This window comes from Mesoplodon mirus, assembly GCF_964341445.2.
Source record: "Mesoplodon mirus genome assembly, chromosome: 19".
Lineage (NCBI taxonomy): Eukaryota > Metazoa > Chordata > Mammalia > Artiodactyla > Ziphiidae > Mesoplodon > Mesoplodon mirus.
The window spans coordinates 59200476-59218198 of record NC_138995.1 but is presented as its reverse complement, the minus strand read 5'-3'; the positions used below and the strand labels follow the sequence as shown (position 1 = coordinate 59218198).

Here is a 17723-nt window from a genome sequence, read left to right as displayed (position 1 = left end):
TGTCTCTGGCAGTGTTGTAGTGGGTGATGCAATTTTTCCAAAATTATGACCAAGTGTTTTTTTGTTTGTTTAGTTGTTGTTGTGTTTTTTGTTTTTTTTTTCATCTTGGCAGCATGGCTTGCGGGATCTCAGTTTCCCAACCAGGGATTGAACCCTGGGTCACAGCAGTGGAAGCGCTTTACCTTAACCACTATACCACCAGGGAAATCCCCTGACCAACTCTTAATAAACTTATCAGTAAGACAAGGTAGGAATACTTTTGGCTTGTTCTAAAACAGGCAAAGAAGGCCAGAATGGCTGGAGCTGTGTAGGGTGGGATGAAGATACAAGATAAGATCATAGAGGGAACACAGATCCAATCATGAGGACCTGTGGGCTAAATGTGTTCAACACTGGCTGAGAATTCACAAAAAACAGTCCCTTGTCCAGGGTGACACAAGTGGACTACATTTCCCACCTGCCCTTGCAGCTAGGTGTGATCACGTGACTCTGTTCTGGCCAGTGGAACTCCCGCAAAAGTAATAAGGGCAGTGAGCGAAAGCCAGGCCTGGAGGCTGACTCCAAGGTGTCTGGAGCTTCAACCCACGCCCGCCGCCCCCCCACCCCGCCACGAAAAGTCTAGTAGGGACTTCCCTGGCGGTCCAGTGGTTAAGACTCCAGCGCGTCCACTGCAGGGGGCGTAGGTCCCATCCTTGGTCGGAGAACTAAGATCCCGCATGCCACGCGGCGCAGCCAAAACAATTTAAATTTAAATTTAAAAAAGAAAAGAGTTTTAACCAATATTCTTATTTTTTGTAATGAGCCTAACTTGCTGGTTAGATTAAAATGCTATTTTCTTTTTTCTTTTAACTTAAAAAATATTTATTTATTTACTTATTTTGGCTGCGCAGGGTGTTTGAGGCATCACGCACGGATAGTTGCAGCATGTGGGATCTATTTCCCGACCAGGGATCGAACCCGGGCTCCCTGAGTTGGCAGTGAGGAGTCTTACCCACTGGACCACCAGGAAGTCCCCTAAATGCTATTTTCTAATGCTGCATAAATGCAGTATGTCCACAATTGAGCCCAAATAAAATTACCGTTTATGTTTTCATCAAATGGTGAACAAGCTCATGAAGACAGTTAAAATGTAATTTATGATTATGTAAATTAAGCTACCTTCAGGACACTAATACGTAGATAAAGGAGACTTTCATTATTGTGAATCAATATGTCATTAACCTTGAAAATTATATAGTTGTCACAAACATTCCTTAAAAAGTAAAAAAAAAAAAAAAAAAAAAAGGACAATCTCCAAAAAGAAAAAAAGGAAGAAAGAAAGGAAGAATCTAGTAACTCTTTATCCAGTCGAATCTTGAGGCTTGATTGTTCTGAGTCTGGAGAAAGGTGTCAGGCCTGAGACTTACCTCGAGGGCTCCTGGTCTGGTGTTGGAAGTCGACCCGGTTACAAACCACTATTTGACAGAATACGGGTGATCCAGGTCTCGTTTGCCGATTGTGTTCGGAATACATCTCCCAGCTACCTTAGGCAGGGGGCAGTCAGAGAGGACTAACTTACCTGACTTCTTTGTGTCACCATTTCAGGCAACGGGAAACACAGGGACAAAAGCAGGGAGGCTTGAAAGAGACCCATGTGTTCCAGGATTTCAGCTCAAGAAACCAGGGAGGAAGGTAAAGTTTAAAAATTAAATTTTTTTCAAAACAAATTGCTGCCTTGGGGAAGGTGCTTAATAAATACTTGTTGGATCTCAGTAAATTAAGTTGAATTAAGAGACTGGTTCATAACTACAAGAAAGTTGATCAAATATTATTGTCAATGTAAAAACGATGCGTATAGAGTCAACCATTTTTGTAGCGTGTATACTAATTTTTAAAAACATTTTCGGGAAGTTTATGTGGAAAAACAAATGAAACTGTATTATCAGAATTCATGTAAAATAGACTGATCAGAAAATATTTTTCAAAAAGAAAATATTTTTCCCCTTACTGAATAGAGAATAATCACAAGGCTTTACATTTCTACCTGTTACGAGTATAATTCCTAGAGTTTGACTAAATCATAAACTAGAACTCTTTAAAGAAAAAGAAGACACTGATGGGGGGGAGGCGGGTTGTGAAAGAGCGGATCTTGTCTGAGAAAATAGGCCCATACCACCACCGTGTGAGCATTTACGGATTTGCAGGCAAGACCTTTCAGAAACCACTTAATCTTAGAGAATTGGGACCGGGGACTTCCCTGGTGGCCCAGTGGGCAAGACTCCTTGCTTCCACTGCAGGGGGCACGGGTTCGATCCCTGGTCGGGGAACTAAGATCCAGCATGCCGCGCAGCACGGCCAAAAAAAAATTGGGGCCGGAAGATGCAAAATCCGGTCTGAGGGGGGACTCTGAGGTGTCAAGACTGAGTATTCCGGGCTTCCCTGGTGGCGCAGTGGTTGAGAATCCGCCTGCCAATGCAGGGGTTCACGGGTTCAAGCCCTGGTCTGGGACAACTAGTGAAGCCCGCGCGCATAGAGCCTGCGCTCCGCAACAAGAGAAGCCACCGCAATGAGAAGCCCGCGCACCGCAACGAAGAGTAGCCCCCGCTCGCTGCAACTAGAGAAAGCCTGCGCGAAGCAACGAGGACTCAACGCAGCCAAAAATAAATAAATAAATAAAATTTAAAAGCAAAGGAAAAAAAAGACTGAGTATTCCAACTGCTGAGACAGAGGAGGGGGAGATGTGGGGAGAGTTACTGTAGAGAAACTGGCCGTCCACCTGCTGTGTCAGGGAGATCCCTCAGCGCAGCAAGTGCTCAAAGTGGGTTGTTAAAAATAGTTATTGACCCTTTGCAAGATGCCAGGCGCTGTCCTAGGTGCTGAGGACAGAGTGGCAAGTGAAACAGACCAAGATCCCTGATGTTGTGGAGATCAGATTCTAATGGGGAAACAAATGTTAAAGATAATAAGTAAATTACCAGTATAGAAAGTATCACTGGGACTTCCCTGGTGGCGCAGTGGTTGAGAGTCTGCCTGCCAGTGCAGGGGACACGGGTTTGAGCCCTGGTCCGAGAAGATCCCACATGCCGCGGAGCAACTAAGCCCGTGCGCCACAACTACTGAGCCTGCACTCTAGAGCCCGCGAGCCACAACTACTGAGCCCGCGGGCCACAACTACTGAAGACCGCGCGCCTAGAGCTCGAGCTCCTCAACAAGAGAAGCCACCGCAATGAGAAGCCCGCGCACCGCAACGAAAAGTAGCCCCTGCTCGCAGCAACTAGAGAAAGCCTGCGCGCAGCAATGAAGACCCAATGCAGCCAAAAATAAATAAACTAATTAATTAATTAAAAAGTATCACTGGGCTTCCCTGGTGGCGCAGTGGTTGAGAGTCCGCCTGCTGATGCAGGGGACACGGGTTCGTGCCCCGGTCCAGGAAGATCCCACATGCCGCGGAGCGGCTGGGCCCCTGAGCCATGGCCGCTGAGCCTGCGTGTCCGGAGCCTGTGCTCTGCAACGGGAGAGGCCACAACAGTGAGAGGCCCGCGTACCACAAAAAAAAAAAAAAAAAAAAGTATCACTGATTCTAAGAAGCATGTGGTTTACTACTGATGACATTAATTATGTCGTGTTAATTTCAGTTAATGAAATGTTAGAAGATGTCAAGTGCTATGGGGAAAAAACAGATCAGGGTAAAGGAGATTGGAAATTCTGGGGGAGGATGGTTGACATATTCAATAGGGTAAACAGGGTAGACTTCACTAAGAAGGTGGCATTTAAGCAAAGATTTGAAGGAGGAGAGGGAGTGAGTAAGGTTTTCTGGAGGGAAAACATTTGGACAGAACAGCCTGTGCAAAGGCCCTGAGGCAGGAGTATGTCTGGGATGTTTGAGGAACAGCCAAGAGTGAAGGAGGGGGAGTGAGAAGAGATGATGTCAAGGAGGGGGTGAGGCCTAATCATATAGGGCCTTTCAATTCTGTAATGCCTTTGGTATCTCTGATCCTTTGATCCTACCCTTCTTTTCCTGTTTCCCTCATCTCTCATGTCCTCCCTTCCTTAGGCTACATAGATTCTGTGGTCAACCACCATAATCGTGCCCTTGCACAAATAACATTAACGCCCTTACTCTTTCTCCCTCGGTCATACTCGCCTGGCAAAACCCCAACTCTGGTTAAAATGAATTCACTGCGTCTGTGTGCCTGCTCTCACCCAGCTGAGCTTGTGAGTGGACACACTTCAGATGTGTGACTGCAAACACTCAGAACCAAACTGCAAGGCTGCCACAGTTTTCTTCTCCAGTCCCTAAGAAATCATTTTCTCATCTTCTTTCTCTAAACCTCTCGCAGCCCTCGCCCTTTTCATTCTCACTTCTTCTTTTGCTGAAAAAAATAGAAGCAATCAGAAAGAAACTTCCCCATGCTTGCCTTAGGGACACTACTTGCTCACCTTCAGAGGTACACTGCTGTCCCTCCCATGACCATGTGTGGACAATCTGTAAGAGGCCAACCCCTCCACTTAGGCACTGAATCCCTTCTCCTCTCCCTATTCAAAACTCTCCCTCCTGCAATATTTCCTTCTCTCTCTTGCATAATTATTTGTACAATGCTTAAGCCTTTGTTCCTTTAGGATTCCTCTTCACTGAATGCCCACACTTCCCGTGGTGCTGCTGAGGATGCTTCCTGAAACTTGCGGGTCCTAGGCCCTCCCTCTTTGTAACTCCACCCTGAAGATCACGTTCCTCCAGCATCTACCTAAGGGACTTCCCTGCTACAACATCCTAAAGGAAACCCAAGTTCAAGAGGTGGGGCCCCAACCATTTTGAAAGCGGATCCTCTGGCCTTACTGAAGCCTTCAGATGATGGCAGCCTCAGCTGACATCTGTCTGCAACCCTATGAGCCAGAACTGCATGGTCAAGCTACTTTCAAAGCTTTAACGCAGAAAGCCCCCCAAAAATAATAATAAATGATTCTTTCTGTCTTAAAGCACTCAGTTTGGGGGTGATTTTTACACAGCATTAACTAACTAGTACACTCTCCCAAGTTGCTTTTCTCTAGGTCTACCCAGTCCTTGTAAATGGAAATAACATTAACACAGTTGAAATAATGTAAATGAATTGTTTTTCTGGCAGATTCTTGGGCTCTGTCTCAGGCCTCTGGAGCCAGAATCTCTGAGGGTGGTACCCAGAAATCTAGGGCACTTTTAAACTGGGTTTTTGGGTGCTCCTAAATATTTGAGAAACTTAATTATGGAAAAGGGGGCAGACAGAGAGACACTGCAAATTATTTTTATGCTTCTTCAGTGGTGGTAGGGCTATGGACTTTTTGTGTGTGTGTTTCAGTGTTTTCCAAATAAAACAATAGGAGTCAGGGGTCCTGACACGTTGGCAGGTCCCACTTAATATGGGGCAGAAGACGTCTAGCCTGACCCTCTCTTCCTTCCCCCATCCTTTCACAAACGCCCCGCCCATACATTTGTTTGCCCCAGAAAACTCTTGTGGTTAATGAGTCACAGAAAAACTGAAGTGATAGTTATAAGTAAAAGCAACAGTAGCTAAAGAATGGGTAAGGGAGGGGCGCAGGAGACTCTCCACCACCACGGGAGTGAGGCACGCCAATACTGCCGGCGACGCTACCAAAGTATTTGGCACATTCCTCCCCAAATACCACCCAACACTCCCACATCACCCACCAAGAAACTTCGTGTCTTAGGCACCTCTCAAACCTGGAAGTGGGCAGTGAACAGGGCGCAGTCTCCGGGGAAAGAAAACGGAGCCGCAGGACGCCTGGGTCCACACGGGTCCCCAGAGATGTCTCTGCCACTGCTGCTGCTACCGTTGCTGACCATGGAGCCCACTGGGGCCACGTTGATCCGGTAATGGGGACCCCCACCACCCCAAAACCTGGGGCGGACTCCCTCCCTCTTACCCTTCAAGTCTGGGGCTCCCCAGTCCAGCGACCCCCAAACCTGACACCCCACAATCCATGATTCCTATCTTTTGGGTTCCCAGATCTCCAAATTGGGCTCTCACCCCTGAGGGGTCCACCCTGATATCTCGTAAGACCCAAGCCCTTTGAGTCTAAGGTCCTGCACCCTGAGACCCTTAGTTGGGGACCGTCCCAATCTTCTTAGTACACATTTTTTGGGAGAACTCTGCTGATCCCACCCTGAGCTTTGATGATATGGTACTGAGATCTCCAGACCTGTGACACCCGTCTTCCAACAGATCTTGGAGACCCAGATCTGTGACATTTAAATTGAGACTCCCCCAGATTCGCATCTTCCAAATTGTTGAAGTCTCAAGAAGTTCCGTTTTGGGGACTCCTATGACCTCCCCCCCACCTCTGGTGCCTCCCCCAATCTCTCCCTTCCTCTCCTCTCTTCTCTCCACTCTCTGGAACTCTTGATGAGGGGAGGGGGGCGGTCTACTTTTCCAGGAAACACTTTTTCACCACTTCACATTCTTAAGCCTCTCAAAGACTAAGTCATGGGTGGTGGCTGCAAAGATGTGGGGGGCAGGGCCCCAAGGAGAAACTACAGGCAGGTACAAAAAGATTACTGCATATGATGTTTGCTAACCTACTTTTTGAACTTAAGAGGTCATAGCCACTTCCCAAATCAACGCAAAAAGCAATGATTCTCTGAGTCGACTCAGGACCACCAACATCCGCTTGAGCAGGCCCCAGGAACTTGTTAGAAATGCAGATCCTCAGGCTCCATCCTAGACCTACTCAATCAGAAATGAGCAGTTCTAGGGACTTCCCAGGTGGTCCAGTGATTAAGACTCCGTACTCCCAATGCAGAGGGCATGGGTTTGATCCCTGGTCGGGTAATTAAGATCCTGCATGATGCATGGTGTGGCCAAAAAAGAAAAGAAAAGAAAAAGAAAAAAAGTAATTTAGCAGTTCTAAATTTTAACTAGCCCTCTAGGTCAGGGATTGGCAAAACACTCAGCTCAAGAGCCAAGTCCAGCCTACCAGCTGTTTTTGCAAATAAAGCTGAATGGAATTCAGCCATGTTCATTTGTTTACATGTTGCCTATGGCTGCTTTTGTGCTATATTGACAGAATGAGTAGTTGCAACAGAGATAGATGGCCTGCAAAACCTTTACAAAAAAACTTTTCCTATCACCCCTGCTCTAGGTGATTCTGCTTCAAAACAACTTTGCAAAACCACTGGCATAGAGAACTACTTTCCCCTTTTTAGTGGCTGAATGGATTCCATTCTAGGAATTTTTTTTTTTTTTTTTTTTTTTTGCAGTATGCAGGCCTCTCACTGTTGTGGCCTCTCCTGTTGCGGAGCACAGGCTCCGGACGCACAGGCTCAGCGGCCATGGCTCACGGGCCCAGCCGCTCCGCGGCATGTGGGATCTTCCCGGACCGGGGCACGAACCCGTGTCCCCTGCATCGGCAGGCAGACTCTCAACCACTGCGCCACCAGGGAAGCCCGAGGCATGTTTTAGAGCAGAGCTGAGATGTACCCAGCGTTGGCCATTGCATGGACAACAGTTTTCAAAATCAGGCACATCCTCATAAACACTTCTTTGTGCACTTGTCTAATGATCTCCTATAGATGAAATTCCTAGAATTAAAACTAATTGGCTTAAAAGCTGCACTCCCAATTTTGACTCATGAAGTTACCAAACTATCCTCCAGAAAGTTTGTGTCAATCTACACCTCCTAACCTCCTAGCCAACAGTGAGTATTGGTAATTCTGTGCCAATCTGCAGGGGGAAAAAGAAAAAGAAAGAAAGAAAAAGAAAAGGTCTCTCACTCTTGGTATTCCCATTTCTTTGGTAACTATCAGGGTTGAACATCTTTCCATGTGTTTAGAAGTTGCAATTCTTTTGAAACTTACCTGCTTATTTCTTTTGACCATTTTCCTACTTAATGTCAAGAACTGTAAAGCTAGTTTGCCACGGTTTCATGGCTGCTGGTGGAAGACACAAGATCCCCAGGTGTGAGGCGAAGGACAGTTTAGTACTCCCAGCAACAGCAGTAGCCAGTTTTGTGCCAGATTTCTGGGAGCCTTTTTGGGAGCCTCGGTTCCCACAGGGTGAAAGGAATGGAGTCAGGTGATATGCGCACAAGTGGTGAGGTGCATCACAGCAGGGGAAACCCTAGGCTTGAATCTTTTATAATGGATCATATGCCTGCCTGCCCTTTGCTCCAGAGAGAGACACTCTCTGTCTTCCAAGGCTGTTCACTAAACAAAATCCGTGAAAAGACACTCTGGACATAGGCAGTCTGTGTCTCTGCAGAAATATAAGACTCATGAATAAGTGCCTCCCAGCACAGGGTTGCTTATCTTATTTATTTGTAGAAGCTCTTTGCATTTTAGAGATACTAACTCTTTGACATACAACTTGTAATTATTTCCACTAGATTTTTTTCTCTTTTAACTTTGTATGTTGGGGGAAGGGTGTACAGAAGTTTAAAACTTTAGAGACAGCCTTATCAATATTTCTCCCATGATTTCTGATCTTCCCATCTTTTCTGAGAAAAGCCCTCCTTTTTCTAGAATCATGAAACTTTACTTCCAGTGCTCTTATAATTTTACACTGCACATTAAGTGTGATGTACATTTGATATATCTGGAATATATTTTACTGTAAAAAGTAAAATTGGGATTTGGTGCTTACATTTTTCCCCCAGCACTGAAAGTATGTAAGGGCTTTTGCAAAGGCTAGTTTTATGTTGGGGTTTTGGGCATTTTTAAAAGTTTATTTTATTAAAGTATAGTTGATTTACAATGTTGTGTTAATTTCCACTGTACAGCAAAGTGATTCAGATATATATGCTATATATATATTCGTTTCCATTATGGTTTATCACAGGATATTGAATACAGTTCCCTGTGCTATGCAGTAGGGCCTTGTTGTTTATCCATTCTATTGATATATACATAAGAGTCTGCATCTGCTAATCCCAAACTCCCCATCCATCCCTCCACCACCGCGGCCCCCCACCCCAGCATATGTTAGGGTCTTTGGAAAACTTTGCGTATGTCCATTCTGGAATGGCTTACTTTACATAATTTGGAAGGTCTTTTATTGAAACGTTTTGGGGAAAGCCTGTTTGGAATGGTGCACTCTTGTAGAATCTTTGGGGAAATTTGTCATCGTGGTTTGGTAGGTGTTTGGTAGGGTTTCTGGTAATGACTATTACTATAGGGCCATGGAGGTGCTTACATTGTCATTATATCCTATTTGGGGAAGTCTGTTATAGAGGATCTCCAGAAAGGGTAGCTCCTTAGCTGTTGGGATCTCTTTCCCCCACAGGATCCCACTTCGCAGAGCCTACACTGGACTCAGGGCCCTGAACCCACTGAGGGGATGGGATAAGCCAGCAGAGCCCCCCAGGTTGGGGGCTCCATCCCCTGGGGACAAGGACTTCTTTGTGCCTCTCTCCAACTACATGAACGTGAGTGAGTCACAGCCCCCCACAGCCCCCCGCCGTCCCCAACCTTCCTGCCCTTGAAGTCAAGCTCTTCATCCAGGACCTCTCCTGTTTTGCCATCAGGTCCAGTATTATGGGGAAATTGGGCTGGGAACGCCCCCCCAAAACTTCTCTGTCGTCTTTGACACTGGTTCCTCCAATCTCTGGGTCCCGTCCGTGAGATGCCACTTCTTCAGTCTGCCCTGCTGTGAGCTGTCATGGGGGAGAATAAGGCTGCATGGGGGTAAAGGGAGAAGGGGGGCTGGGCCCGGCCTTCCCAAGGGTTTTTGAGGACCTGTTCTCTTCCAACGCACCCTCACAGGTGAGTTGGCTGGAGAGGCAGGAGGCACTGGGGAGACCTCTTTCCCCCAGTGACAGCTCCCTCACCTTCTGACCTAGGGCTCCACCACCGCTTCAACACCAAAGCCTCCAGCTCCTTCCGGCCCAATGGGACCAAGTTTGCCATTCAATACGGAACTGGCCGCTTAGAGGGTATCCTGAGTGAGGACAAGCTGACTGTGCGTGACCTTGGCCCCGGGAAGGCTTGAGCCTGGGAGAAGCCCATCTCTAAGATTATCTGGTTTAGGGAGGGGCTTGAAGAGGCGGGGCCTCCTGGGTAAACGGATGGGGCTTTTGAATTGCAAGGCCGGGCTTCCTGGGGAAGAGGGCCGGGCGGGGCCGGGCGGGGCGGGGCTTCCCAGGCAGGGGTGGGCCTTCTCAAGTTACGAGGCAAAGCTTCCTAGGCAGTTGGAGTTGTTTACAGATGTCCCCAGACCTGGGATTCATGCCTTGGTTTGGGAGACTTCAGAGACGTGTAGGTAATGTCCTCCCGGAAGTAACTTACTCCATTTGAATCTACCCCAGATTGGGGGAATCACAGGTGCATCGGTGATTTTTGGGGAGGCTCTGTGGGAGCCCAGCCTGGTCTTCACATTTGCCCACTTCGATGGGGTATTGGGCCTCGGTTTTCCCGTTCTGGCTGTGGGAGGAGTTCGGCCCCCGCTGGATAGACTGGTGGACCAGGGGCTTCTGGATAAGCCTGTCTTCTCCTTCTACCTCAACAGGTAATGGCGGAGGGCCTACCTTCCTCTGAGTCCTAGCCCCAAGAAGGAAGTTCTGCCCTCCTTCAGGAAGTCCCTTGCCCAATAAAGGAAGTCCCACTCTCCATTCAGGAAGTCACTGCCCCAATATAAGAAACACATGAACCCTATTCATAGGTTCCACTCACTAAGCAACACCTTAAGACCTACTAAAGAAACTCACCATCATTTAAAACGTTCCATGTTTCAAACTCAAACCAGGAAATTCCATGCCCTACCCAATCAAATACTGAATTTAAAAACCCCATCTTCACCATAAAGAAATCCCAATTCCATTTGAGAACACATGTCAGAAGTCAGGAATTGCCCTTTTTTTTTTTTTTTTTTTTTTTTTTTTTTGCGGTACGCGGGCCTCTCACTGTTGTGGCGTCTCCCGTTGCGGAGCACAGGCTCTGGATGCGCAGGCTCAGCGGCCATGGCTCACGGGCCCAGCTGCTCCGCGGCATGTGGGATCTTCCCGGACCGGGGCACGAACCCGTGTCCCCTGCATCAGCAGGCGGACTCTCAACCACTGCGCCACCAGGGAAGCCCAGGAATTGCCCATTTTAATCTAAGAAGTTACATCTACCTTTTAGGAAGCTTAAAACTTATGCTCAGAAAGCCCAAGCTGTTAACCAGGTAGTCTCCAGGCAGGAAATTCTACGTCCCTTCAGTTATCCAGACGTCCAACCCAGGAGGTCCCACCCACCTCTTTTTTTTTTTTTTTTTTTTTTCCTGCAACTTGTGCCCCCTGCAGTGGAAGGGCGGAGTCCTAACCACTGAACAGCCAGGGAATCCCCCCACCCACCTCTTAGTAGATCCTGACCTTCCACACTTCCAGGAAGTGCCCCCCCCTTCCTATCATTCTCAGCCAACTGAGGAAGTCTAATTCCCCGGAAGTTCTAGACATGCAGTTCAGAAAGTCTCATCATCCACTCGGGGAGACTGATTCCTCACAATCACACCTTCCAAGGCCAATTCAGAAACCTCAATGCTCCACTCCCACCAAAAGCTCTACCTTCTACAGTCAAACCAAGAAGTCCTATGCCCACTTCAGGAAGCTCCCAAGACCCTAAAATCCTAACCTCCACCAAGAAAAGCCCCACTTCTCTTCACTTCTTGCCTTGCTTCCAGTCCCAACATCAAGGCCCTGCCTGCATCCCACTATCCCACCTAGAACCCAGACACCACCCCATTGGCAGAAGTCCCTCCCTTGGCCACTCCTGGGGCTGGCAGGAGAAATGCCCATGACACCTACAGCTGTCTGCTTCTGCAGGGACCCTGAGGCAGCTGATGGCGGAGAGCTGGTCCTGGGTGGCTCGGACCCAGCACACTACATCCCACCCCTCACCTTTGTGCCAGTCACGATCCCTGCCTACTGGCAGATCCACATGGAGCGGTGAGGAACCTGGCCTCCTAGGTCGGGGAGGAGTGGGCTAAAGCCTAAAATCCAGTGTCCTGGGGTGAAGGGAGCCGAGGACCCAGACTCCTAGGTCTGACGGAGGAGGGATTGTGGGCCGGGACTCCTGGCTCTGCAGGAGGAGGGGGCTGGGGGTCTGGCCTCCTAGGATGCTTGCTGGCTCTAATGACTGCCTCCTTCTGCCTCACAGTGTGGAGGTTGGCACAGGGCTGACTCTTTGTGCCCGGGGCTGTGCTGCCATTCTGGACACAGGAACGTCTCTCATCACGGGACCCACTGAGGAGATCCGGGCCCTGCAGGCAGCCACTGGGGGAGTCCCCCTGCTAATGGGGGAGGTGAGGACCTGGTGTTTGGTGGGTGGGGGCTGGGGAGGCTAACAGGGATTTAATGGTGGACATTGGGCAGGATGCTCCGGCCTGCGGGTGGGAATCGCATGGCCAAGAGGTATGCACGGGCTGAAAGCACTGGACCTTGTGAGTGAGAGCCCGGGGGTTAGTGAGAGGAAGCAAGGACACCTCCCAAGTGTCTACTCTAAGTGACTCCGGGGACAGGACCGATGAGAGTGAGTAAACTTATAATTAGTATAAGACTAATTACATACACCTATAGGCCCAGTATGGCCCGTGGGCCACCAGTTTTTGATTTTCAATTAGAGGAAACGAGGTGTTGATCAAATGGGAGCCTAGGGGAAGTGGCAACAACTATATAGGAGTGAGGGAAAAGCCAATAAGGCTACAGAAGACAGCAGAGCCTGACCACACAAGGTCCTGAATACCTAGCTGCCCAAAACGGACATTCCCCTGTTGCACTGGGGAGTCACGGAAAGAATTTGAGCAGAGAAGGAACCCCTCGTCTCTACTTGCTCCTCTTTTCCCTCAGTACCTCATCCAGTGCTCGAAAATCCCAACGCTCCCCCCAGTCTCCTTCCGCCTTGGCGGGGTCTGGTTTAACCTCACGGCCCAGGACTACATCATCCAGGTAGGTGGCAGTCACAATGACGTCAGAGTGACGCGTTGAGAGGGTGGGGCTGGGAGTGAGACATCACTAAGGCCAAGCAGGGACCACATAAACATTTCTAGTGCCCACGGTAGTGGGTGGGGCGAAGCTCTGGCTCCTAGGAAGAAGGAACACCGGTGGGCGTGACACGACACCTGTGATCCGTCTTGTCGCCTTGTAGATTGCTCGGGGTGGCGCCCGTCTCTGCTTGTCTGGCTTCCAGGCTCTGGACATGCCTCCGCCCGCAGGGCCCCTCTGGATCCTCGGTGATGTCTTCTTGCGCAGCTACGTGGTCGTCTTCGACCGTGGCGACAGGGAAAGCGGGGCGCGAGTGGGGCTTGGGCGCGCTCGAGCTCGTGGAGCAGGACAGTGAAGGGGTGGGCTTGCGCAGGCGCAGTTCTCCGGTTGAGGCCCTGGTTACGCGCATGCGCATCCCCCGATACTCAGTAAAAATCCACTTTCTATTAAACTTACCTGGGTCTCTTCCTTTTTTTTTTTTTTTTTTTTTTTTTTTGCTGCACGCGGGCCTCTCACTGTTGTGGCCTCTCCCGTTGCGGAGCCCAGGTTCCGGACGCGCAGGCTCAGCGGCCATGGCTCACGGGCCCAGCCGCTCCGCGGCACGTGGGATCTTCCCGGACCGGGGCACGAACCCGTGTCCCCTGCATCGGCAGGCAGACTCCCAACCACTGCGCCACCAGGGAAGCCCCCCACCCTTTTTTTTTAAGCGCGTGATTTTTTTCAGAAAAAAGTTAGTGTCCGGCTCTCTGGAGTTGAGAAAGAAAGGAAGGAGAAAGGTATCACTCCTCTCCAAGGCGCACACTGGTGCGAGGGTCCTATACTACGAAGCCCATGAAGCCCCTCGCCTACACTGCCTCTCCTCAAAGGCACTCGACGCCGCGGAGCATCACGGACGTTGTAGTCTAGGCGGTGTTCACGTCCTAACGGGGCGGGCGCAGCCACAACACGCGTGGGAGGCGACAGGTCGCGACGGCAGCGACAGGTGGCAGTGGGGGGTGGCTGAAATCGTAAAGGGTTTTCCAACCCTTGTTCTAAGGGGAGGGGATACCATTCCTTCACACTTAATCTCCTGTTCTTCTCTACCCTTGGGGCTCCCCGGGTTGGGGGGAGCTGAGCTGCCCCTCCTCCGGCGATGATGTCACTACCCCCCTCCGCAGCCTCTCGCTGCCCAGAGCTGCGGGGCTGGGTCACCCCTCCCCCCATCGCCAATCTCGGATTCCCCCATCCCCGCCCCGCCTCGACTTGGGGTGAGTACGGGGGAGGGGGAGAAGGCACAGGGTCCGGGGGCGGTAAGACAGCCTAAATCCCAGTTTTGGAGGCGGGGGACTCGGGAGAGGAGGACTCAAAGGTTACAGCGGAGAGGTAATTGGAGGGTCTCGGGGGACCAAGGATCGTAGGCAGAGAGTCCCCACATTTTCAGCTTTAGTGCCTGGAAGATCGTCTTTCCTGGATTTAGAACTGATAGGAATGGGGGCGGAGGAACAAGGAAGGGGTCTTGGAAGTCAGGAAGGGGAAGACCCTTCCCCAATTCCAGGGGAATGGGGGAGGGAGAGTTAGGAGGGGGCGCCAAGGGTGACTGAGGTGAGAGTCTGGGGCTTTCAGGAATTTTGTGCCTTGAAGGCCTGAGAAGAGATAGACTGGGAAGGAGGAGGGATGGGGAAAGGGTCTGAAGACGTGAACAGACATTGGCCTCCCCTCCCCTGGTGTCCGTCGCCAAAAATCGAGTCCACGTCCCTCTGGTCTGTTTGCCGAGCTGGGTGTCCCATAACCCAAGCCCTCATTATGCCTCCAGAAGCCTCCCCTATGGGTGGAGAATTCAGGCTCACAAATCCCCACATACCCTGGTGGGGCCTGGAGAGGGCCATGTGGGAGTGACGGCATCCGAATTTCCCAGGGCCTGAGGGAGTCTGGATCATCCTTGACCGAGCCTCTTCCCCCAATCCCACGGTCTCTAATTCCGTCTCATTCCCTATTCTCCCCTATTCCAGCCTCCTCGCTCCTTCCCCCCACCCCATCCCTGCCTTCCCCCCTTCCCTCTGCCCCAGCCCGCACCTTCTCCCACATCTTCTGACCTCCGCAAAAACGCTGGTTTGGTAACTTGATCCCGCGCCTGGCTGCTATCAAAGGCAGAAGAGAAAAGTAGAGTTGGGTGGGGTGGGGGGAGGGTATAAGGGAGGATGGCTGCCTTAGGTCCTTACCCTAGCCCTTACTCCCAGCTCCTAGTGCCCACCCAACCCCGGCCCCAGCATCCACCCCCACGCGCCACCTGCCTAGAAGCCTCACTCAACCCAAGCCCATTCCCTCACCTCAGGATTCACTGCTTCTGCCTGGGGATACACCAGAATCCGGGGCAGAGAAGAGTAGGAAGCCCCGATGTCTTTTCTCTACCGTCCTGGGTCCCACGGGGGCTTGAGGACTGCCTGAGAACAGTGGATCGGGGGCAGTGGGGGAACCCAGGTCTAGGGGTGGGGGGAGTTGAGGTAAACTACCTCCCTGGTCCGCAGGACGGGCCCCACTTCTGCAACTCTCTGCAGTGACGCAGCCTCGAGTCCAGGCCAGTTGAGGATTAGAGACGGTGATGCGGTGGGAGCCTGAGAGAAAGGGACAGAAATCCAGAGGGAGGGACAGAGACTGAAGGACAGCAGGACAGAGCCCCAAAGAAGTGGGGACAGAGACCCAGAAAAAGAGGGACAGGGATTCAGAAAGGGGTGAAAGAGGCACGGGGTGGGGGTGGGGGATAGAGGCCCAGGAAAGGAAAAGAAAGAAAAAGGACAGAAAGAGAAAAGGCAGTGACAGAGGGGGGAAAGAGACGGAGGAGGGGAAAAAGACACGGGGAAGGAGGTAGTCAAAGAACAAGAGCTAGGGGGACAGAGACCCAGATGGATGGGCAGAGACCAGAGGGAGGAGGGGAAAAAGACACGGGGAAGGAGGTAGTCAAAGAACAAGAGCTAGGGGGACAGAGACCCAGATGGATGGGCAGAGACCAGAGGGAGGAGGGAGCCGACCCTGGGATGGCGGGGGGGAGTGGAGGACAGAGACACAAAGAGGAGGGACAGAGACTGGAGGGAACAGAGACCCAGAGAGAGGCAAATCCGAGAAAAAGGTACAGAGGTCAAGATGAGACTGGGGGTGGGGAGATCGAGACACAGTCGGGGGACAGGAGACTGAGGCTTAGAGAGAAGAGGGGCAAGACTCAGAAGGAGGGGGACAGATTCAGAGAACAATGGGACAGAGAACCAGAGGGAGCGCAGAGAGTAAGGAGGGGCCAGAGCCTCAAAGGAGTAAGGGCAGAGACGGGGGGACAAATATTCAGAAAAGGGGAGAAAAAGAGACACTAAGAGACACAGAAGCGGGAGTCGGGGTGGAGAGGGAGGCGATACCAACGAGCCACCGTTCCTGCAGAGGGAGGCGGCGGGCTGGGAACAGTGCAGACCTGGGACCCCCGCAGCCCCTGACCCGCCCACTTCCTTCCCACAGGCACAGCGCCCTGCCGCCGCAGCCCCAACCGCAGCCGCTGGCCCCGCCCCAGCCCCCGCGCCTGCGCTCTACCACCGGGGGTCCAGTCCAGCCCAGGGGGCGGGGCCTGACCGGCTCCGGGGCCGTCCGCCTAGTTCTGGCCACGCCCACCATTGGCCCCGCCCCAACTTTCTGCCCTCCCACCAGGACTCTCTGAAACCTAATCCCACCCAATTTCCCATTGGCCCCGCCTATTGCCTCAGCCTAGACTGTTTCCCGGCCTTTTGGTTTCTCCCCTCCGCCTCTCTTAAGACTCTCTCCTTACCAGTTCTCATCCATCCCTTGGTTCTGCTGGCTGCAGTCCGCCGTTATCTAGACCTCGCCCACTTTCCCTCACCTCGTTCCCCCTTCTAAGGCCCTGCTGACCCTTAGAACTATTTCCCAGGTTCTCTGGCCCCCAAGACTTCCCGTTCTAGGCCCCACCGCTCCGTCCATCCCGGTAGCTTTGTACTCTGCAGGTCTCACCTTTTCCTTAGCCATTCTCTACACTCTTGGCCCTGCCCCGCCCCCACCTAGCCTGGTTGCTTTCAAATCCTTTAAAGCCCCGCTCCTCCCTTAGTCTTGCCTTTCCACAGCCCATACAAGACGTTTTTTTACCATTCGTAGATCCCACCCACCTCCCGCAGTCCCTCCGCATCCTTCCTGACATTCTCCCGGCCCAGCCCCGGCTAATCGGGCCGAGTTTGCAGCTCCGACCCTGCTCCTTCTTTACCTCGCCTTCTCCCTTAGTCCTAGCCAGAAGCTCTCAGGTTTCCAGGCCTCGCCCATTCCCGCCCCTTCTCTCTGGGTCTCAGTTCCTGTTCCCCTTGCCGTGTCCCCTTTCAGTCCAGTCTAGTGCCACTCTCCATTTCCAGTTCCCGCCCCTCATTCAGTCCCGCCCACTCACTCTCCCAGCCCAATTAGGACTGTTTCTAATTTCTGTGGCGCTGCCTCTTCTTAAGATCTGCTCTGCGCCGTCCAATCAATGTTAGGAGCTCAACCCGGCAGTCTCCATCTGCCCCACTTCACCGGGTAATGCTTGCCGGCTCTTTAGGTCCGTCTCTATGCAATCCAGACGGCCGCCCCGATTGTGGCCCTGCCCCAGACTCCGTCAGTCACGGACAGTCAGGCCCCTTTAAATAGCTCGGACCTGTCCCCTTCCTCTGCCGACCCGCTCCTTTTCTTAGTTCTAACAGATCTCTTTCTTATGTTTAGCCCCGCCTCCTCTGTTCTCCCAGTGCTGCCAAACCAGGCAACTTTAGCCTCCCATCCCACCTTAACACCTCTCTCGGCCCCGCCCCTTATCT

At 51.4% G+C, this 17723-nt stretch overlaps 1 protein-coding gene across 1 annotated transcript; it reads left to right on the top strand.

Moving 5' to 3' along the window:
- Positions 1 to 5545: 5545 nt before the first annotated feature.
- On the top strand, positions 5546 to 13376 carry NAPSA (napsin A aspartic peptidase). The gene is made up of 9 exons (XM_082608066.1): positions 5546 to 5845; positions 9252 to 9393; positions 9493 to 9616; positions 9808 to 9926; positions 10273 to 10472; positions 11764 to 11886; positions 12098 to 12242; positions 12787 to 12885; positions 13085 to 13376. Exons 1-9 carry the CDS (start codon positions 5781 to 5783, stop codon positions 13274 to 13276), a joined length of 1209 nt encoding a protein of 402 aa, XP_082464192.1. The 5' UTR covers positions 5546 to 5780; the 3' UTR covers positions 13277 to 13376.
- The last annotated feature ends 4347 nt before the right edge of the window (positions 13377 to 17723 follow it).